Source organism: Phaseolus vulgaris, chromosome 1, assembly GCF_000499845.2.
Source record: "Phaseolus vulgaris cultivar G19833 chromosome 1, P. vulgaris v2.0, whole genome shotgun sequence".
Lineage (NCBI taxonomy): Eukaryota > Viridiplantae > Streptophyta > Magnoliopsida > Fabales > Fabaceae > Phaseolus > Phaseolus vulgaris.
In genome coordinates this window covers 14,848,423-14,872,420 of record NC_023759.2, presented here as the reverse complement: position 1 = coordinate 14,872,420, position 23,998 = coordinate 14,848,423, and the positions used below count along the sequence as shown (strand labels likewise).

Below are 23,998 nucleotides of genomic sequence, written 5' to 3'. Positions count from 1 at the left end.
TCCAAATCATTTTAAAATCCACTAAGTATCAAACAACCTGTTGATTCGAAATTTCAACCTGTTGATTCGAAATTTCAACCTGTTGATTCGAAATTTCAACCTGTTGAAATTTCATTTCCTTTTAGAAAACCTATCTTTTCAAAAGGTTAAAGATTCAAATGAACTTGGATCATCTTAAGGAGTTAATTAAGAAGTTTCAAACAACTACACACACAGCAGCAAGGTCTTCAAGATTTCCACTTGGATTTGGAGACATCAAAGCATCTTGTTCAACAGACCTGTCTCGATAAGATTATCCGAGTAGGCGCTCTGTGTGTAAATTGATTATCCATTGTCAAGTAAAACAACCTGTCTTGGTAAGATTATATAAGTAGGCACCCTATGTGTAAATTGATTACCCATTGTCAGATAAGACGACCTATCTCGGTAAGATTATCTGAGTAGGAGCCTGTGTATAAATTGATTATCCATTGTCAGGTAAGACGACCTGTCTCGGTAAGATTATCCGAGTAGGCGCCCTGTATATAAATTGATTATCTATTGTCAGGTAAGACAACCTAACCCGGTGTCAGTATGACCACCCGAGTTCAGACGCTATGCAGTTTGATTTGCTATGACTAATGTTGTTTGGCTCAAGCCAAGGTAAGACGACCTAACTCGGGGTGCAAGCGACCACCCGAATTCAGGCAGTCTGTGGAATGATTAAATAATGGGCAGTGGAATTTTCTGCTTATGTTTACGATGAATCGATCTCCGAGATGAGATTCACTTTGACTTGTCTCCTCGTGATGCTCCGAGATGCTGATCTTTTGGACAAAGGGGGCTCTACTTGTTGATCAGACTCTGACGATCAAGTCAGTGAGAGCATTCAAACTATAAAATTTGTTTCAGCTTAAAGTATTCAGAAAAAGTATCCCTTTACTCGGGGTCTCAAACCCCTTTTATAAACATTCCTTCAACGATTTTCATCAATCAGAATATTGTTTCAACAACAGGAATATAATCTCAACAACAAGAATATAATTTCAACAATAAAACATTCTGGTAACGTGCATCTTTATTTTCGGATGTTATGCCACATTATTCCGAACAATTTTTAAAGATATATACGCTTTAATTAATTTCGCTTATTCCTTTTATTATTTTTACTTTAAGTATCTTCTTTGTGTATACTATCAAACATCTGGGTTGACCTCGTAATGTGTTATTGGACCCGTACCTGTCACCGGCTGAACTGGGTATAACTTTATCTAACTGAGGACCGAGGATTCGAGCCTGTTTGGCCAGTACAATAATAATAGTAAACTTATTATAATAATAGTAAACTTATTATAATAATAATAATAAAGTTATAAATAAGAAAGTGAATTGGGCTAAATAGAGAACGCATCACTACACCATCAATTTTGTAGGACATAAGTTATCTATCCATCAACCATTTTTTAAATTTATTAAAATATAAAGACTATAATTTAAATAATTATAATTTTTATATTTTTTTACTTAAATAATTATAAACGCTATATAATAATTTAAACCATTAATACTTACAAATAAATTTTTTATTAATAATAATTAAATAATTTAATATTTTAAAGTAAAAATCTTATCAATTTATCCCATTAAAAACAAAAATTAACTGGGTAAAACTTATATAATTAAATGCATTTTTTAATGTATTTAAACATATTAATATATTTTTCAAAAATAAAATAGTAAATTAACCTATCAATTTATCTTAACTATAGTGTGTCAAAAAAATATATTGACAACTAAATAAAAATTTCCAAAGAAAAAAAAAACATAGGAATAAAAAGATGAATGGTAAAAGATATAATTTTTATTCCTTTCAAATAAAATGCATACACTCTTGTATTTTCATCACTTATTTATTCTATTTTACTCTAACGAAACAACTTTAGATTTTTATTTTTTTTCTCTTCTACACTTATAATTTTAAATCAGAACTAAACAAACAAACAGAAATAAGAAATAGAAAATTTGAAAAATAAAGTTAAATGGCAAACTAGATAAAAAGAGAAACAATATGTGAAATAAAAGCAAGAGAACAGTCATAAGGTGTATGAGTGTACAACCTCTGCATAATTTGTTGGTAAAACATAATTTAAGAAAAGACTAAAAAATAATAACTAAAACTAATAAAAATGCAGGTTGAAATATCGGAATAGGATCTGTGCAGGTCATGAAGCCAAAAGATCCCTTCCTCACTATCGACTCTAGAAGCATGTTGTTTGTGTTTGGCAAAGAACTTAGCAGAACATTCTTTAGTTTGTTCCTCTAACTGCTAGTTATGATACTAGATTTTAAGCTTTTATTTTGTTTTAGCTTCAGTTAGTAGTTTATCACTAAGCCCCACATTGTATAAATATATACATTTAAGTAAGTTGGCAAAAGGAATAAAAGTGTTGTCTATCTGATAAAATTGAAAATAATTGTCCAATTTTATTATATTTTTTTTCCTATTTTATGATTTCATTGGCCTCTGCTTTTATTTTTCCTGCTGAAGTGAGCAAACTGTGCAAATTGCAATACCTGCAAAACCTAAATGGTAATAACAAACCCTGTGCGTCATTTTCACAGACACCTTGCCAACCAAGTACTGGTCTTGGTAATCAAAGACCTTCCATTCGACGCGCACCCACCACAACCATCACCGTCAGGTGCGCCGTGGACAAATGACGCCGTCACGGAGGTTCTCCGCTCCATCTCCCGCTATACCCTCCAATCACCTCGCTCCATCGGTCGCCAGAGCGGCTTCCGCCACCGCACCCCGCTGCGGCAGCGCAACCTCAACCTCGAACACCACAAGCTCCGCAACAACACCCTTGTCTTGGGCCCCGCCGCCCACCAAGACCCCTACAAGGTCCACCTCGGCCCACTAAAGGCCCTCGAGTTCTTCCGCTGGGTGGAAGCCCGCTTCGCCTTTTCCCATTCCGAAGCCACGTGCCGCGAGCTGGCCTGCCTCCTCGCCCGCGCCAGCACAATCAAGCCCCTCTGGAACTTCCTCAAACAGTACCCTCACGTGACCACCGCCACCGTCACGTGCGTCATCAAACTCCTCGGAGAACAAGGCCTCGCCGACGAAGCCTTGCTCACCTTCCACCGAATGAAACAGTTCCGCTGCAAACCCGATACCCACTCCTACAACGCGCTGATCCACGCGCTCTGCTGCGTGGGGAACTTCACGAAGGCGCGTTCCCTTCTCCAGCAAATGGAGCTTCCTGGTTTCCAGTGCCCGCCGGACACCTTCACCTACACGATTCTCATTAGCTCTTACTGCCGCCACGGCAGGCTCACCGGCTGCCGGAAGGCCACGCGCCGGAGGATTTACGAGGCCGGGCGTCTCTTCCGGTCGTTGCTTTTCAAAGGGTTGGTTCCCGATGTTGTGACTTACAATGCCCTAATTGATGGGTGCTGTAAGACGTGGCGCGTGGAGAGGGCTTTGGAGTTGTTGGATGATATGAAGACAAGGGGTGTTGTTCCGAACCATGTTACTTATGGGTCTTTCATAAGGTACTATAGTGTTGTGAATGAGATTGACAAGGCTGTTGAGATGTTGAGGGAAATGCAGAGGTTGGGGTATGGGGTTCCCGGTTCGAGTTCGTATACTCCCATCATTCACGCGCTTTGTGAAGCTGGGAGGGTTGTTGAGGCTTGGGGGTTTCTTGTTGAGTTGGTTGATAGCGGATCCGTGCCCAGAGAGTATACTTATGGGTTGGTTTGTGATGCGCTTCGCGCTGCCGGGGAGTGTGGCTTGTTGTTGGAGGAGGGTGGGGTACACAAGAGAATAAAGGATGGCATATGGAATAGGTATAGGCAAATGATGAAGGTGAAACCTGTTATGGCTCGCAGGGGCTATCCTGAGATGGAGGATCCAGTTTGAGTTTGAATGCACAAATCTAAAGTTGGGTTGAATTTCTATTTGAATTTGGGCATGCTGCTGGTGAAGTCAATCAGGCATGCGGTTATCTTGAAATGATTGTTACTGAGCTAGTGCGGGAATTGATTCTTCAGATGCAGGTATTCCATATGACATTGTACCACTGTTTTGCTTCCAAAACATGTCACCTTCATAAGTGGACACATCATGTATATTTAGTCCAAATAACATGTTAATGATTTCAACATCTTGCATAGATTTAGAATATGAGATATATTTCCTTCAAAAAATGAGTTTCATTTGCACTGGAGTAACACCATGTTTTGACATAGTGATATATATAATTTTTAAGCTTATAGCAGTTCCAACATCACTATTTTTTGGTCGCTGGCCTGCTCATCTGACCAGCTGCACCTAATTGGCAAACCAGATTGTGTTGATGTTGCTAATGTTGAATTTACTTGCTCATTTTCCTCTTATTACCATTAGTCTCTTACAAAATTGTGCTGTCTGTCTTCTTTCATATTACTATATAAGTAACAATGTAACGCATAATTTATCTTTGTCCATCCCTGTCAGTTTTCAACATTATCCAATGGAGTGATTCATACGTAACACTGACAGTAAAAATGATAATGTAATGAAATGGATGGAAACCAAACCATACATAACTAAGATTTAATCTGAAGTGATGCATACAGATTTAATCACAATTGTCTGTTGGCCTAATTTTCAGCGTTGTACTGATTGAAGCTATTTATTAAGTTGATCTCCTGACTACTCCGAAGATTCTTGACATCATAATGCCTTTAGATAATTGGATATAGATGGCTGTATCATCAACATAGATTCTTAGACCCTGCGAGAGGGATTGAAGACTATATTTTCTGTAATGCTGGAAACCTTTCTTCATTTTTGGCATGTTTTAGAAGGATGTATCCTCCTCTTTGCCCTCTATTTTTTCTTTTATCTAAGAAAATTTAGTTTTCAAACTGAGATGTCAGCCAATTATTAATGGTTTTTTTATGGCCTTTCTAGAACCATGACTAATGGCTGGCGTTATGGAGATTATCACAAATTTGAAGCGCTGTAAACTTATGTGCTGAAGTTGCCACGACACAGTTGATACAAGACTGAGCTCAGAAAGAACTCTGAATGAGGAGAGTGACAGTTTGCTGCAATATTTATGATTTTGAGCTTATAATATTTGGCACAACTTGGGGCTAATCATATGTTGCCACTGGGATCATGTGAAGACAATGTTATAATACCCCTGAATATGCCACTAGTGGGAAATTAACGATGAGACCTGATATTTACATTTCTGGGGTAGTGCTCTGGGAGCTAATTACTGGATATAGAGCATACGATGTGATACCCATGGCTCTGAAAACTTTTTGTTGACTGGGTGTTGCTATAATTCTTTCCTTTTTTTTTCACCCAGCAGTAATAATATATTACTTTTTTTTCTTTCTCAGTTGAATAATATACATATTCTAACCTTACCAAATCACACTTGTTGCAATGTATGCGTTTTTTCATCAGTCTTGGAGTGAAATACTATGTTTGCTCTTGTAGTTTGTATTTCTAATTTGTCGTGTGTGCTTGAAAGAGGACTGAAGCAATTTCATATCTGATTAGCTGTTGCTAGTCAATGAATGTCAGGCTCGTTAATATTCTAGAAAGGCATGGCAATAGACTTATAATTAGTGCATATTTACTTTTTCAGGTTGCTACATTATATCCAGGTAATATTATTGCATTGCTTGTTCTGTTTGCGAGGTCTATCTGTATAAACCCTACATAAGTTCTTGCACCTTGATAAATATAGTGAAGATTTTTTTCCAGTTGCAAGACTAGCATGGCTTAGTTTCCTGGTGTCTGCAGGTGGCTCCCAATGTTTAGATAGAGACTAGAAATTTTTCATGATTGGTAGATTAACATGTGCAGGGTACCCAGGATCTGGTTTGGCAGATCAATACTAATACTAAATATATATACTCATTTTTTCAACTCATTTCTACTTTCTTTTCTTTAATCGAGACAAGTTTATTGCCCTCTCTTTCTCTTTCATTTTCTACTCTCGTTTAATCCAAACAAGACATTTGTCTGAGTTGTTTTGAGTTATCTATCATTCCCTCTCATCTGTTATCTACAAGTTTTACTTTAAGATCACCAACAAATACCGTTAATACTTCTAATTTTTATTTTTAATCAACAAAAATATTATTTTAGTTAGTCATTCTCAAACTTATTGTCATGTCTGTTGATGTAACCTGTAGAAGAAATTAATGTTATGATTCTTTAACTATTATGCTTTGAATGTCTTATGCTCTGAAATATGAGTAACGTGATATCTACATAATAAGATATATAGTTCTACTTTTGGTTAAGGTACCATGAATAGACCCCTTTTACGCAACAAAGTCAGACATTAGAAAAACACATTATTGTATGTCGTGCTAAACTGCAGTAGAATCACATCATACCAAATTCAATAAGATACACTTTAATTAAATTTTAAATCTTTTATAAACTTAAGTACTTTTAACAGAATATCAAATTTTTATATTTTCAACCAAGTTTATTATATTTTTTTTTTTTTGTTAACTAGGTGATAATAATATTTTTAATGTAAAATGTAAAATAACTTTAATTGCTTTAATTGAAATTATGTTAAAAAATCGAGGTTATCATACTCTTAGATAATTTTTACATTATTACTTACAAAGACTAAATTGATACGTTTTATCATACTCTTGTTTTATATTAATGATAACATTGTTTTATATTAATAACAAAATTTTACGTGTTTAAACACATTTGAAAATATGAAAAATAATTTAACAAGATAAAATTTGTATTACTTAATTAATAAAAATTTAAACAGAAAAAATTAATTAAAAAATATAAAATTTTAAATATTCAATAAAACAAAAAAAAATTAGTGAAAAATTTAATCCAAAATATTTCAACTTAATAAGAAATTTGAAACTTGATTAAATTTTGTTTTATTATATCATGAGATGATAAGATCATGTTAATGAATAAGAGGCTCTAGAATCTATATTTATTTAAATTTATATTACTTAAGTCTATTTAAATAAATTTATTTCAAAATTTGAATTCATATTTTTGGATTCTAAATTTAATCTTTAGATTTGAATTAAATATAGATTGGATAACCTTTTGGATTTTAAAAAATCGAAATCAAAGTGTGTCTCAATCATTTCAAGTTATGAAATGGTTGAGTCAAACCCAAGTAAGGTAACGACAGGTCGGACTCAAGTCGAATCAAGTAGGCTCAGACAAATATTGAGTCGAGTCAGTCCAAGAGAAGGTCAAGTCGATTAAGACCTAGGTTAAGTCGAGTTAACGTAGGTCTAGATCGAGTCTAGTCGACCCATGCCCAAGTCCAGTTGATTTGAGTTGAACACACATCAAGTTAAGTCGGCCCAGATCCATGTCGAGTCAAGTCGATCTCGGTCGAGTCTAGTCAGAGTCACCCCGAGCTCAAATCCAACTCAGACCTAGGTTGAGCCGAGTCGATCCAGAATCTAAATAAGTTGAGTCAACCCAAGTCCAAGTTGATTCAAGTTGGTCGAGGCCAACTCAAACAAAGTCAGCTCGAGCCTATATAAAGTTGAGTAGGACTTAGCCTAATTCTAGTCGAGTTGACCTAGGCTAGGTCCAACCGAGTTGGTCCATCCTAGGTTAAGCAACGTTGGCCTAACCCAGGTTTAGCTGAGTCGACCTAGTCCAGGTCAAATGTAACATCCTTATTTTTCTCACATTTAATAATATAATATGCATGAATTTTTAACATAAATAATTACATATGTACATATATCATCTATATAGTACTCCAAAATACATCTCTCTTTATAAAGAAAATAATACTTACAAACATCAAACAAAGTAATAAAAACAATATATATATATATATATATATATATATATATATATATATATTCCATCTGCTCACTAGGGAGCTCTCTCACCTACAATCTCATCTGCTCCCTGTAAAATACACAATCATCACAAATAAAGAAAACAAAAACACAACAAACAACAAGGTAATGTAGCTATAAAAATAATTTGCTATATAATTTCAATTTCAATTAATAAACATAAAGTTGTCAAGTCTCGTACATTTTCTCAAAAGCCATCAAGTGTCAATCATAATTCATCATTCACATTACTCGTGTTAGACTTTATATTCAAACACTTGACTCTACTTCCAGAAGACTCATGCATTGACTTAGGCTCAGAGATATGCATCTGTCATACTACTTCACTGTGAATCCACATTATGCACATAAATAATCTCAATATCATATCACCTAGTATGACAAGATTAATTCATATGATCTGAAAGAACAAATTATATTTCAAATCGCAAAAAAAAATCATATGAACCTCCTTATACTCTCAACACCTGATAATCTTCATCTATATGATTCCAATATATCAGGAGAGGCAAGATATCTCCTTCTAGACGAAATCCTAGTCAATGCACATCCTAAACAATCTTAACATAGTATTTTCTTTCCTGAAAATACTATGCCTTAAATAAGATTCATATTCCACATCTCACAATATCCATAAACACACAATTAAATCATAATAAAAAATAGAATTTCAAAACACAAAAATTCATCCATGGATCACATAAATTCATCCCTAGTTTTTTAAGACCATGCCATCTAATGGTGGCAACAAATTGTAATGGACATTGGGCTAAACAAGAGGTCATCCGTGGTCTCTTGGTATGAATTGAAAGCATGTATGCGCGTGCAGTTTGTTCCTCCTCCTTATAGGAAGGAACTCTTGTTGAAGCTCCAACAGCTTCATCAAGGACCTAGGACGGTAGACGAATATTTTAAAGATCTAGAAATAACTTTGACTAAGATAAATATGCATGATAGTGAAGAGTCAAAGATCACTAGGTTTGTGAGTGATTTAAGGAAAGAAATTAAAGATGTTGTAGAATTATGAGTACTCTTCTTTAAAGAACTTGGTTCACCTAGCCATCAAGGTGGAATCATCATGATGTCTTCTACAAATCTTCTGGAAAGGATAAAAATAACATTTCTACAACAACTTATGAAAATTCAAAAGCTTATGAAAATTTATTTAATATTTATTAAATAAATTAAAATTTATACTTTAAAATTATATTCATTTAACAATTTAATATAAATTTAAAAATTCATTTTGATGTATTATTCCTTGGTGGATTCTATATAAATTATGGTTTACAATTAAATCTAAATGAAAAGTTAAATAAAAAACAAAAACTAAACTAAACGCGTGGGCACGGTTTCATAGTAGTTTTCCACTTGAAACATAAGAAGAAATAAAAATAAGTTATTTTTATAAAATAGTTTGGGTTTTAAATTATAATTTTTGACCAAATAAAATGACAGTTGTTTTGCAAATATAATTAAACACTTATAGGTAGCTTAGTAGAACTTTTCATCTAACTTCACAATTCTATCTTTTCACTTTGTTCAAGGTGCAATGTTGTAATCATCTTCTTCTGATAACATCTGAAAAAAAAGTTTTTAATACAATAACACTAAATGCACACACATATTCAATAGATTGTATAAGTGAAAAATTCTTTATAATTAATTTACATATTTTTGTTTAAACATATAAGGAGATATTATAATTATTTTAAAAAATAATTTGTTTACAATTTAAGAACTTAAGGACATGTTCAGGATTGATAAAGAAAGAAATATTGCAATGAAAGTTGGAAAAATATGAAAATAAATTAATAAAAACATGAAAAATGATAAAAAAAAATTGTTTAAAACTTTTTCTGCCATGAAGAGATTTGTGAAAAAAAAAATGATTTGACATTATCTTTTAAAAAAATTAATAAATTATATACCGATTATATATGTAAATTATATTTTAGTATATATATAATATTTATTATTTCTTTATTAATTATTAATATTAATTTTCATATTATAATAAAATAAATAATAAATAAAATATTAATTTTAATTATTAATATGTATTTTTATTAAATTTAATTATTAATTTATTTTAATTTTAATCTATATTTTTAAATTATTTTATATTAAATTATTTTATAACTTTTTTTTAAAATTTATTATTTATTAAATTTGTAAACTTACATTTTATATGTTTTAAAAAATTTTAAAAATCTTTCATAATATTATATCAATTACAAATTTCAATAATTTTTTTTTTTCAGAAAGTTAAAAATCTCATTTTTCTCTCAAATCACTCTAAATCCACTCTTTCCATTTTCCATTTCTTCTTTCCCATATCTAAACATAATGAACATGTTAAATTTATCTGTACAAAATCTATCTGTACTTTGTGAGAAAAAGGATAGGAAAAAAATGATTTTATGTATTATACTATGAAAGAAAAAAACACTGAAACAATTTGTTAAAAGATATAACTATATTTTTACAATAACTTTCTGTCCTTATTTACTGTTATAATATAAAAAAATAAAGATGATAAATATTGATAAATTACATAAAATAAAAATCATGTGAGAGATACAAAGAGAAAAAAAATAAGAATAGAAAGATTGAAGAAATAAATAGAAATATGTCAAATCAATAAAAGTGAATGTAGGAGTAATGATAAGGCTACGGGAGCAGCTAAGTTAACAGTGTTTAAAGTGAAATTCTCTTAGGATGTGTTTGGATTAGAGGGGGTGGGGAGTGGAAAGTTGAGGGTGAGTGAGAGTGCAAGTATGAAGAAAGTGTGAAGAAAGTTAAGGTTGTTTGGATTGGGGTATGTTAGAGTGGATGTGTGAGGAAAGTTTATTGAAAATTGTGAGTGATGTGATAGTTGTAAGAATATTATAAATTATTTTGAATAGTAAAGTTTGTGAGATTACAATTTTACCCTTGAATATAAAAAAAAAATAATGATTAATCCTATTTCATATTAAAATTAAAGCATAATTATATTATTTAACATTTTATTAATTAAGAATTATTTTTTATTTAAGTTAATTTATTTACATAATTTTAATATTATAAATTATGTTATGTTATATATATATATATACAAATATATATAAAATTAATTTTAATAATAATTTTCATTATTATGAATAGTAAAATAAATTTATTTTAAAAAGAAAATAGAAATTTAGAATATAACATGAATATTAAGTAGGTGTCAAAATATATAATATAACGTCATTACATGAAGAACATAATAATGTTAATTAGAAAAAGAAAAGACATTCCTAGTAATAACATTTGAATCCTTCTTGTGGAGACCTTCAAACGGTTTTCTAGAAGACATATCTTATTCCGTTGTATGATAATAATTTCATCTTTTTCATCGGCAACGTCTTTAATGCACTATTTGAAAAAATTACAGCCTAGAACCATGCCACTTCTAATCTGTTTTGAAGAAAACAATAAAATTGAACAATGAATAAGTTTAAAATAACATTCTTAAGTTTGTTTCAAACCTAATTGAATAAATTTTACCTTGTAGTTGGGACAACCCCAAAAAAATTTTCCAGCATTTTTTTGTGTTGTCGCTATTCTCAAAACAGCAAATTGTCCACAATCACAAATAGGATCAACGAAGGCACTTGTGCTCCCAGTAGCATGGGTAAAAGTACCACGTTTTTGCACACTACAACCAGTACAACTAGATGACGACATGTTGTGATACGCAGACATTAATGACACTTAACCAATGCTGTCGAAGTAATAAGATGGTAAAAAAGTTGCATTAAAAACAATATGATTATGTAAATAAGTAGCATGAAAAGTAGCATAAAACATTAACAATAACAATGTTAATGTCAAAAATAACAAACGCAATTCATTAATGTTCAATATGAAAATTAGAAATAAAAATAACAATGACAATAACATAATAATAACACACTCAATGGCCTTGATGACGTCGAATGTCAGCCAGAGTAACCTCCATTCTGTCCATTCGGGTATTCATGTTTTGTATGTCAGACAAAATTTGATTTAACAATTCCCTTTGAGTGGGGTTTGCCTCCTCAAGTTGACCACCTTCAACATCTTCTTCGTTTGCATAGTGGGGTCTACCAAGTTGCCATATGCCATTGACCTGGAATATATTTAATTTTGTCATACTTTTTTTGCCAAAGTAATGATTCCAGCCTAGCATTATTGCTTGTTCATTCGACAAGTCAAAGCCATACACCTGCAAGATCCTCGTTATCAAATTTGCATATGGGAGAGACATCTTGTTATCCCGGCATTTGATGATGTGTTGCATTATGTAATGAGGCCAATTAATGCGTACATTATTCTTGATTAACCACATCATGAAAATATCTTCATTCAGTAGTTGTGCATAGTTGCTTCCTCGAGGGCACAAGATATGCACCCATGTGTAATGCAACAGTCGGTCATTCATTTTCAGACTACCGACATTTTTCAGATTTTCACCTTCAACATCTTCACGAATCATGGACGATAATGCTAGACCTCGATCAAAATTCAGTTCCTCAGGTATCGTCCCAGGGGTTAACTTAAGACCGTCATACTGTAGATGAGCAATGGTCATCCAATCTATTTCTTTAATGTGTATCATTTTTCCGCAAATCTCAATGGCAAGGTGACCAGCAGGTGTGAATTTTGCATTTGTATAAAATACTCTTACCAAATCCTCATAATACGGAAGATTAATTCCAAGGAAAGGTTGTAAACCTTGCCAATTCAGAAGATTTTGGAATTCAAATCCTGGACCAGCAAAAAATGGAGTATGCATCACTTTTGGTGGTAATACTGCTCTTGCGTGAAAGTTCTTTTCAAAAACCACCATTTGACGCCTGGTACTGAAGTATCTTGAATAATCAAGAACTTCTGGAATCCTTGTTGGTGGAGGAGGAACGTCAACATCTTCTGCTGGAGATTTACCCTTACGGGTTCTGTTACGTTTGTGGGATGATGATGCCATCTATAATGCAATTACTACAATAAATAACTAAACAGAAGTTAACATAATATCATAAAGCAATAATGCAAGTTCAAAAAGCAAAATATTACATTACTAATGAAAGTAGAAGTTCACAAAGCAAAATATTACATGTCCAATAACTAACAAAGACAGTCAAATATTACATGCCCAATAACTAACAAAGACAGTCAAATATTACATGTTCAGCTACTAACAAAGACAGTCGAATATTAGATTAATAATAATTAAAGGTAACCCCCACACAGAGATATGAAATCAATGCCTAGTCATAAATCCAAATAATTTTGTCATTCGACGCTCATATGGCATCCCAAATAGTTGCTTAACTCTTCCGGGATGGTCACATAAAAACTCATAGCATTGATCCATGAGTTGTTCATCTTGAATGTTTAGCTCCACGAGCATTGCCCAAATATCAGACTCTGAGTACTGGTATGAGGCATGGCGTCGATGGTGGTGTACATGCTCAGCATATAGGTCGTTTCTTCGTCTAATTTCGGCAACTATATCTTGAGCTGTCGTTGCTTGTGCACGAGCAATATTAACAAACTGAGAGGCATTTTCATTTCCATCCTTCATTGATGACACGCATTGTTGAAGATTAGTATTCAACATTGCAAATTGTTCATCAATGTCGTACATAGTGGGGCCTTTTCTCTTTGATCCTCGGGATGAGGATGTGCCCGCAGAGCCAGCAGACGGCATAGAAGGAGTGTTTGATGGTGTGTCTGAAGGAGTATCACTAGATTGGAATTGAGCAGTAGGTGATCGTGGGACGTAGTCATCTGCCTCCTCAACGTTCGGTTGTTCGGGGATATAATCAATATTATTCTCCCCAAGGTTGACACTGAAATTGGTCATGTCAGGAGGTGAATTCATGTCACGGGCTGTCCTCACCCGACTTCCCGTGGCTCTATCATTAGACCACAACTCCTCCATGAGGTCATAATGGCGAATGAGATTGAAACGCCATTTTGCCGCAGATGGTTTGGCCTACATACATTTCACATATTAGTATATCATGCGAAATGTGAAGTTAAATGTAATTGTTACGTAAAAAAGTACTTATCATTGAACCTTAATCAGCTCACTCCAAACTTCGTCCTCGGCTTCAAAAAGTTTGGTGGTCTAGTTCCATGCGAAACCACTCAATCCACCAAACAAATCATGGATTTCCCTCCACCTGTCCTTCAGGCTTTTCTGCCGGTTCTTCACATTATTTTTCTTAAGACCCGATAAACCAGCCTCATTTAAAGCCATAACTATGTTAGTGTATCCTTGAGTGGTCCAGCTACCATCAATTCTACAGCCTTTTCGTACCTCGTCAATCATTGCATTGAGAAAAATTAGGTCCATCTCCGTCGTCCACTTGGTGAACTCTCTATAAGAACCTGATGAATTTGAAGCCACATTTTTTCCGCGATCCATCTAATTAACTTAAATAAAGTTAGGATGACAAACATTGAAAAATGGTAGAAAATATATTATTTCATGAAATTAATTGTTTACATAATCTTGCCACATTTCGTTTGCTATAGTGTCCCTAATATCACACCCTATCCTGTAATCATGTTCACGAGCATGGGTGGTGCTTGGTTGGACATCTTGTTCTAACAATTCATTATCTACTTCTTCAAGCAGAGACTCATCATTGTCGATCCCGCGTAGAAAGTTATGCACAATACTACAAGCTAAAACAATTTTTGTCATAGTATCCACATCATAATGTGGCTCAGTCCCACTGGCTATAATTGGAAAACGTTTTTTAAACACCCCAAAGGTTCTCTCAATTACGTTCCTAAGTGATGAATGTCGATGATTAAACAACTCTTTTGCATTTTGTGGCCCTCTTCGCGAATATTCTTTCAAATGGTATCTCACCCCACGATAAGGTGTTATTATATTTCGTTTTAACATAAAACCTGCATCACCAAGATAGTATTTTCCTACAAAGATTGTGGAAAACTGGGTTAGTATATACCACTACAACCTTTTAATTGTTCTGCACACCCAATCCCCTATAACTAACCTTCTGGAATAACCAAAGGATCACCTCGTACCAAAGCATCTTTCAATATCCTTGAATCGGAGGCAGTTCCTTCCCAACCGGCTAAGACATATGTGAACTTCATGTCAAAGTCACAGGCTGCAAATATGTTTTGGGTTGGCTAATCTTTTTTCCCTAAAAAACGAGGCGCATCAGCACATGCAACCTTAGCACGTACATGACTCCCATCTATGGCCCCTAAACAATCCTAATGTAAACAAAAATTCATAACTTTAATTAAACACAAACTAAAGAAGACATTACACATAATTTCAAGTAATGTTATTATCAACAAACCTTAAAGTACGTGAAAAATCAATTGTTGTTAAGGATGTGTGGTTCTACAACCGTTCCATTTGGTTGAATTAAGAATTCCCCCTCCAACATTAAAATTGCACTCAAAACATTATGAAAGTGACAGGAAACTGTTTCTCCAGATCGATGGAAAAAAGAATGACACACTTCGATTCTTCACATTATGCCCAATAATGTGGAAAAATTTCGCTACTTGTTCTTCCACGGTTGATCGATATGCATCTTTAACAAGTCCAGTTTCCCGTATTCGTTCACATAATTTAATGAAAGCTTCCGGTCCCATGCGAATAATGTGACGAGATTGTTCAGTGTGAACCAAGTACTCCATCAATTCTTGTCTGCGACGCTCTTTTTGTGGTTGGGACTGACTGATACAGTTGCTTGTAGTAGGCATTGTGCGTAACAATTTCAATCCAAAAGCAATCATACAAAGAATCATGACTGATGCACCTTCATTATTTTTTTTTATTTGTTCTTCGATTTGTGAAATTAAATTCATGTTCGCCGCAACAAGATCGTCATAAATTGCAATTGTTTCCTCAAAGTGTACCATCTCTGCCTCGTCATAATTTCTTTCCGAATTCATACCGAACGCAGTTATCGTATCGGTGTAAAAGTACACCAATACAGTTACCCTAAAACGTACTTTTAATTAATTTTAATAAAAATAATTAATCAAAATTACTATATCATTCAATAACATAATTTAATCAAATAACAAATAAATATAAACAAATAAAATAAAAAAACCTAAAATTTCTATTTCTACTTCTAAAAATATTCATTTTAAATACATAAATTTTTATCTTTGTAATAATTTATGAACAATCTAAAATAATATTAACTACAGATTATGAATTTTTATTTGGATTCTGTAAAAATATTATTTACAAATAAAATATTATTTCTTATAAACAATTTAATTTTTAAACACTAATAACTATCTACAATTATTATTACAAATTCAAATTTCTTCTGTAAACTTTTTCTGACTTTTTAAATTACTATAAATTTTTTTTTAATATTTAATTCTAACACCAATAATTTATGTGAAATACAAATTAAAAAAATTTAAGTCAAAATGATATTTCTACTTTAAACTTTTACTGTTTTTTTTAATTACTACAACATTTTTATAATGTTTTTAATTATAACATTAATAAATTATGTTTAATCTACAAAAATGAAAACCCTATAACTTTAAAATTTTGAATTCCATTCTGTCAAAATAAAATATTTTAAATCTGTTTTATAAACAATTCATTTTGAAATAAATAATTACTTTCTAAATTTATAATTAAAATATCAATTAAAAATAGCACTTCTAAAATATCAATTACTTTTTAAAAAACCTACAAATTACAAATTTCTATTTCCACTTGTAAAAATATTCATTTTAAATACATTTATTTTTTTCTTATAACAATTAAATCTTATAACAAAAATTACAAAAACATTTTTTTTAATCTTTTCAAGTTTTCTTTAATCACAACAACATTTTTTTATTTGATTTAATTATAACATTAATAATTTATGTTTAATATAATAAAAAACCTAAACTTTACAAATTTCTGTTTCCATTCTCTAAATAATTCATTTCATACAAATAAATATTTTTCTTAAATGTTAAAAAATTAATAACTATCTACGAAAATTAAAACAATAAATCAACTAAAACAATTAATTTAATTAACTATCTAGTAACTCCTTAACATAATTAACTAAACTCTAAACAAATTATATTACAACAACAGCCTTAACATAATAAACTAAAATAAATTCTAAACAAATTATATTACAAAACCATAATCATTCAAACATCAATATAAAACAGAAATTAAATAAAATAACTTTACATAAAAAATTTAAAAACCTGAAGATAAGCACTCAAGAACCGCAATAGGGATGGCTTATAGGAAGAACAACACACCTCAAAACAACATAAAACAAATAAATTAAGTAACATTTCTATTTCACAAATTTTACAACATAATCGATTATCGCATCACTTATACACACATGATAATCGATTATGTTAGTAGGCAAAAAACAAGCATAATCGATTATCACAACAAATAATTGATTAAGACCCCTTTTACACACTTCAGATAATCGATTATCAGCGCATAATCGATTATGTTAGTAGGCAAAAAACAAGCGTAATTGATTATCACAACAAATAATCGATTAAGAGCCCTTTTACACACTTCAGATAATCGATTATGGCTCGAAAATTTTACAGATAATCGGTTACTCGCTTAACTTAATCGATTATCTACACCATAATCGATTATTTTGCCTGTGCTGTTTAAGCCATAATCGATTAACCAACAATCAAACACATAAACTCACCTCAGATGAACCCAGATGAACCCAGAGATGAACACAGCACTTTCAGATGAACAACCTATACGTTACTGAAGCCCCTACCACACACTATGACTTACGAATCTCTCCAACTACACACTCTATGCTTCGCTCTCTTTTCTTATGCTTCGCTCTCTTTGGTTATCTGTGAATGGAGGAAGCAACTACATCGTTTTATAAAGAAACCAGGTTACACACCTACCTCTCACCCACTTCATTGATGACCTTTCAAACTTTCACATGGTCAAACGATTCCTGAGCCAAGTCAGGAATCTCATGCTTTCATGTGGCATGCATGCAGGGCCACTGTTCTTCTTGATTCCAGCACAAAAGTAAGGGCAACATTGGAACTTCGTGTGGATGACTTGGCACTCCCACTGCACAGTGCAACTTTCTCTTCATCTTTCAGAAGAACCACAATTCACTCATGTTTCTCTTTCCTTGCACCTTCACCCGCACCAATACATGGATCCAAACGGGGCCTTATTGTTGCGTTTCTAAAACACAAAAATATATCTTTCTCTGCTCAGCTTAAGAAACAACTACACACATTATCTTCTCTATTTCCACTGGATGATGTTGTTATGCATACTCTACTTTCCTTGCACTGGTGGAAGATGTTTGGTTCCGTTGAAGTCCCACACCTTGTAATGTTACGAAAGCATTAGTGTTTATAATGAAGCCAACTACGCCCATGATTGTCCCTTTGGGGACATCTGATAAAATTGGAACGATACAAAGAAGATTAGCATGGCTCCTGCGCAAGGATGACACGCACAAATCGAGAAATTGTCCAAATTTTTTTTTCTCCCTACTGAGTTCGTTTTATGGAGGTTCAGGTGAGTTTATTCCAAGTTGTGTGTAATTTTTTCAATGTTTTATATTTTGAGTTTGAAGTTTATTATTGGTAACGCATGATAGTTGTATTGAGAGATAGTGTTGCTTCTGTCTGCTGGCATCATGGATCATGAAGAAGTGGGAAAGTGGTGGGTTTCTTTTAGTCTAGTTTCCTTTGAAAGCTTTTGTGCTGATTTCAGTTTTTTTAAACTCACCGCTCGTAATGATCAATGTTTGGCACCAGATGCAAGAAAAATATCCACAAAGGCTGTTGGACTCCTCGACCCCGTATCCTTCACTCTAAAATCTTTCTTCAAAAGATATTTCCTTTGAACTTTTCATAATCCACATAAAAAACCTGATCAAAAGTCATTACCGCAAACATCATCTTCAGCTTCAGATAGTACGCAATAAGAAACCAGATACACGGGAACTGTTTACCTTGGCAACAGCTAACATAGTCCCACATTGAAAACCTTAGAAAAAGAAAACAAGTTTGTAAAGGTACACCCAATGCACTTGGTCACGACCTTATCTCTGTATCCTTGAGTTCTAAGAGACAGGAACTGAAGTCTGGTGGATGAAACCTAACCCTGTGATCAGAGCGTGATTAATGGTGTGTTGTGTCTTCTCTATGTATTAGATACATCTTAGCTGCAGAGGATTGTTCCCATTCATTATGACTGGGATGGTCACAGGGTTGTCTGACAGATAAGACCCTTTTTTCTCCACCTTTATCCTATTCGATACGTTATGAATTAATTTGGAAAAATTTCTAGAATACTATACAAGGGTTAGGTTTACCATAGCCGTCCTTGTAAATCACATTTATGAGTGTGACTATGGTAATAGTCGCACTTTTAAGGCCTAGTCTTACAATGGTAATCCTCCATTGCATAACGTAATAGCCACACTCATAGCTTTTTGGTTGTTTATTACACAATAATTCAAGAAAAAGTAAAATTTAGTATATTGATAAATAATAAAAAGAAAGAAAAAAATTAAAAACATTTAGTCTTATCCAGCTCAAATTTTGAAAATTTGAATTGGATCGACCTCTTAGGATGTTATATCCATGCCATGAACTGGTTAATACAAAAAACTTCGTTAGTAGATGGTTAATTAGTAACATACAGAGTTAAGTTTATAGTGTACATACGTATCAATGATATTCTTAAGACTTGGGTGTTGAAGAAGAGCTTTGATGACTCCAAATCTCCATGGATTGCTTGAAGACTATTTTTTAGCTTAGTTGGGTGTGTTCGAGGGTAGTTTGAATTTGTTAATTCACTCTTAGTTTGAATCCAAAGTTGGTTTAATTCAAATCTTTTTGAAAATAGTGTTTTATGAAGAAGCAGAAAAAAAACCAGTAGTTTTATCGTTTAAATCGGTTGTTTCATACTTAAGGTTTTTTTAAATTGGTTTTGGCATATTTGAATTTGGTTGACTTTACTGTCAAACCAATTTAATCGGTTATTTCGACAAAACAACCGACTATTTTTTTAACTGTTTTAACAGAATTTCGTTAAGTTTGTTAAATCTGTTTTAAATGATTTGAAATTGATTTGGCTTTTACAATAAATGTTTTCAAACTGCTAATTGGAGTATAAATGTTCTGTTATACGCTCCTAGCATTAAGGTTACAAGTGTTGAAGATGGTTGCTGCCCCTTCAAGATTGTGTTTGATGAAGACTTGTATGTTGTGTTTGATGAAGACATTTATGTACTTTCCATGTATTTGTGCTTTGCTTTAAGAATGTCTTAGTTAGTGCTTAAAGGTTGTCTAAGAGTAGCTTTTTGCTGAGTAACTCACCTCATAACCACTGGCCATGTGTTAAGAACAAGCATAAGTTTTCTAAAACTGTTTTGCACATGTTTTACACAAAAACATGTTTTACTGCATAAAAATAAATCTGTTCTTTTCTAAATAAACAGATTCATTTTCTTCACTGATGCCTTGGCTAAAGTCTTGTAAAAATTTTATTTTGTGCATCAGGTATTTTGACTAAGTCTTCTTCTTTTCAAAACGACTGAGTTTCAAATAGTTAAACTTTCTCTGTTTTCGTTTTGAAAAATAAATCTGTTCATCTGTAAATGAATAGATTCTTTTTTGCCTCTGGTGCCATGTCAAGCTTAAACGTTTTTCAGTTTTATCTCAGCACCAGAATGGTTGACTAAGTCTCCTCACTTAACAAACTCTCTAACTGCTTTTGAAAATAAATCAGTTCATTTTATTTTCAATCTGTTCATTTTATAACAGCTTTAACTGTTTTTCAAAATTCTGTTATAAGCTGGCCTTCTATAAAATGCAAACTTGTTTTCTGAGTAAAATAACAATTTCATACATTTGCAAAAAACAAGTTTTAACAGCAGAGAGTTAAGTGTTTTCAAGGATTAGCATTTGTTCTTCAAAGATTTCAAAAATCACAAAGTGCTTGTTCTTGGTTTGGTTCCAAAAGTTTGGTGTGAGGTGCAGCTACTGTTCTAGCAATCTTGCCTACTGGTTTAAGGCTGATCTTTGTTACCTCAATCAGGTGTAGTCGTTTCACTTCTTATTACTTGTAATAGTTTGGTTGAATCCTCTTCTTGATAGGTGTTCTTGGAGAGTGGATGTGTGTGTATGAGTGCTGAAATAGGTTTTTTCAGCAAGAGTACCTAAGTTCTTGTAGGTTTCAAGAACAGTGGGAAGTGTACTTGATTGTACTGTGTGTTAGTGAATTCCACCTGTTGTTGGTGAAGACTGGATGTAGCTCAGGTTGAGTGAACCAGTATAATTGTTTGTGTTCATTCTCTCCTTCACTCTGCAATTTCGTTTCTGCATAATTGATAAAACAGCAGAGAAATAAATCTGTTCAATTGAAAATAAATCTGTTCTTTCTGGGCACAGTGCATACTGTTCTTGATTTCTGAAAAAACTGTTTTAATCTGATAAGAACATATAAAATCTGCTAAAAGCCACTGGAACAGATTGACTGTGATAGGTTGCTCAAGAAACTGTCAACGCCATTAATTGAACCTTAAACAATTGCTTAAAGTTGTAGCTTGCTGTTCTGTGATTAAGTGTTCTTAATTTCTGGAAAATTGCTTAACATCAAGAAGAACATTCATAGTCTGTTAAAAGCCACTGGAACAGCTTGTTTGCAAAGATCACTCAATTAATTAGCATGTTATCAATTGAACCTTAATTACTTGCTTGAAATTGAAGCTTGCAGTTTTGTGTTTCACTGTTTTTCAAATCTGATATTTGTGTGTGTGCTGCTGGAAATTTTCACTGCATAATCTTGTGATTAATCTTGCTGAATTAAAAGCTCTTCAAACAAAAATAGTGCTGAAATAAATCTGTTCATTTTCACATAAATCGATTTATTTTCTGTAAAACTGGGTTAAACACTGTTTCTGCGAAGAAGTTTTAAAAGGTCAATTCACCCCCCCTCTTGAACTTTGGCACTATTAAACCCAACAATTGGTATCAAGAGCTAGGACTTGTATTTTAATCAAGTTTGTTTGTAATAATGTCTGAGTTCAATGTGCTTTTTGCTGAAGGTTCTGCTGTTAATAGACCACCTATGTTTAATGGAATGAATTATGCATTTTGGAAAGTTAGAATGAGAATTTTTATGGAATCCATTGATGCATTAATTTGGGAAGCTGTGGTCAATGGACCTTATGTGCCAATGCAGGTTGTCAAGGATGAACAAGTTGAAAAGTCAAGATCAGAATGGAATGAGACCGAAAGGAGGAAGGCTCAACATGATCTTGTGGCCAAGAACATCATAACCTCTGCATTGACCATGGATGAGTTCTTCAGGATATCTCAATGTAAGTCAGCTAAGGAGATGTGGGAAGTCTTAGAAGTGACTCATGAAGGTACTGAAGAGGTGAAAAGGTCAAGGAAACATGCACTCATCCAAGAATATGAGCTGTTCAGAATGCAACCCGAGGAGAGCATTACTGATGTGCAGAAGAGATTCACCCACATTGTGAATCACCTCACTGGCTTGGGAAAAGAATTTGACAGAGAGGAGCTCAACACAAAGATATTGAAGTGCCTCGACAGAAGCTGGCAACCAAAGGTGACAGCTATCTCTGAAAGCCGTGATCTGTCAAAACTGGAAACTGCTGCACTGTTTGGAAAGCTGATGGAGCATGAGCTAGAGCTTAAAAGACTTAAAGAGCAGGAAACAACAGAGAGAAAACCCAAAGGGCTTGCACTGAAAGCAACTGAATTGGATGAGATCAAGGAAGAAAAAAAAGATGTTGAAGATGATGATACAATCAGCCTTCTTACAAAAAGATTCAGCAAATTCCTGAGGAAGAAAAGCAAAAACAGGAACCAGCAGAAAAAAAGGTATCCTAAACCCAATGATTCAAATTCCTCTAAATATACTTGCTTTGGATGTGGCAAAACAGGGCATATCAAAACAGATTGTCCAGACAATCAAACAAGGGACAAATCTGCCAGCAAGAAATTTGAAAGGAACAAAGGAAGAAGAGCCTACATCTCATGGGAGGAAAATGAAGTATCCTCAACTAGCAGCTCTTCAACAGAAGATGAGGAGAACAATCTGTGTTTCATGATGAAGGATGAGGAGTCAAGCTCTGAATCAATTGGAAGCAAGAAAAACCAGTGGTACTTGGACAGTGGCTGTTCCAAGCATATGACTGGAGATCTTACAAAGTTCACCAGCTTAAAGCTCAAAGCAGGACATGTGACCTATGGTGATAATAACCGAGGGAGAATTTTGGGCAGAGGAACTGTTGGAACTGGGAATTCAACAACCATTGAGAACGTGCTGTATGTAGAAGGACTCAAGCATAGTCTTCTCAGCATAAGTCAGCTTTGTGACAAAGGATACAAAGTGAATTTTGAGTCAAGTGGCTGCACAATCTCAAGTAATTCATCTAGTAAGGCATTGTTTACTGGTAAGAGAGTGAATAACATTTACTTGTTGAATATCATGGAAACTAACTCTTCAAATGAGTGCTTGCTGTCCAGAAGTGATGAGTCTTGGTTGTGGCACAGGAGGTTAGCTCACATACACACAAATCACTTGAATAAATTGAAATCTAAAGATTTAGTTTCTGGTTTACCTAACATTAAATTTCAGGATAACAGGCTTTGTGATGCTTGTGTGAAAGGTAAACAAATCAAATCCTCTTTCAAGTTAAAGGATATTGTCTCTACAAAAAATCCATTGGATGTGTTGCATATGGACTTATTTGGTCCATCTAGAGTTGCTAGCTTGGCTGGAAATTTGTATGCTTTGGTTGTTGTGGATGATTACTCTAGATTTACATGGACTCTATTTCTTGCACAAAAACATGATGCTTATTCTGCTTTTAAGAGATTGGCAAAAATTCTGCAAAATGAAAATGGTTGCTGCATTAAATCAATTCGAAGTGATCATGGGGGAGAGTTTCAAAATGCTAAGTTTGAGAGGTTCTGTGAGAAGCATGGGATAGCTCATACCTTTTCAGCTCCTAGGACACCCCAACAAAATGGTGTAGTTGAAAGGAAAAATAGATCACTAGAGGAACTAGCTAGA

The 23,998-nt window shown here is 33.4% G+C and overlaps 1 protein-coding gene and 2 non-coding genes across 5 annotated transcripts; all 3 read left to right on the top strand.

Moving 5' to 3' along the window:
* The first annotated feature begins 2,452 nt into the window (after positions 1–2,452).
* LOC137813662 (pentatricopeptide repeat-containing protein At1g77405) lies at positions 2,453–5,378 on the top strand. 3 transcript variants are annotated; one of them, XM_068616036.1, is made up of 3 exons: positions 2,453–4,041; positions 4,638–4,790; positions 4,940–5,378. In XM_068616036.1, the coding sequence occupies exon 1, from the start codon at positions 2,567–2,569 to the stop codon at positions 3,902–3,904; it is 1,338 nt and encodes a 445-aa protein (XP_068472137.1). In that variant the 5' UTR covers positions 2,453–2,566; the 3' UTR covers positions 3,905–4,041; positions 4,638–4,790; positions 4,940–5,378. The 3 variants fall into 3 exon arrangements, with proteins under 3 accessions (XP_068472137.1, XP_068472138.1, XP_068472139.1); XM_068616037.1 differs by having other exon boundaries at positions 4,638–4,836; XM_068616038.1 differs by lacking the exon at positions 4,638–4,790.
* Positions 5,379–18,315: 12,937 nt separating this feature from the next.
* LOC137816778 (U6 spliceosomal RNA) lies at positions 18,316–18,418 on the top strand. Its single transcript, XR_011081889.1, has one exon. It is a non-coding gene; the product is annotated as a U6 spliceosomal RNA (small nuclear RNA).
* Positions 18,419–18,977: 559 nt separating this feature from the next.
* On the top strand, positions 18,978–19,166 carry LOC137816770 (small nucleolar RNA U3). The gene has a single exon (XR_011081882.1). It is a non-coding gene; the product is annotated as a small nucleolar RNA U3 (small nucleolar RNA).
* The last annotated feature ends 4,832 nt before the right edge of the window (positions 19,167–23,998 follow it).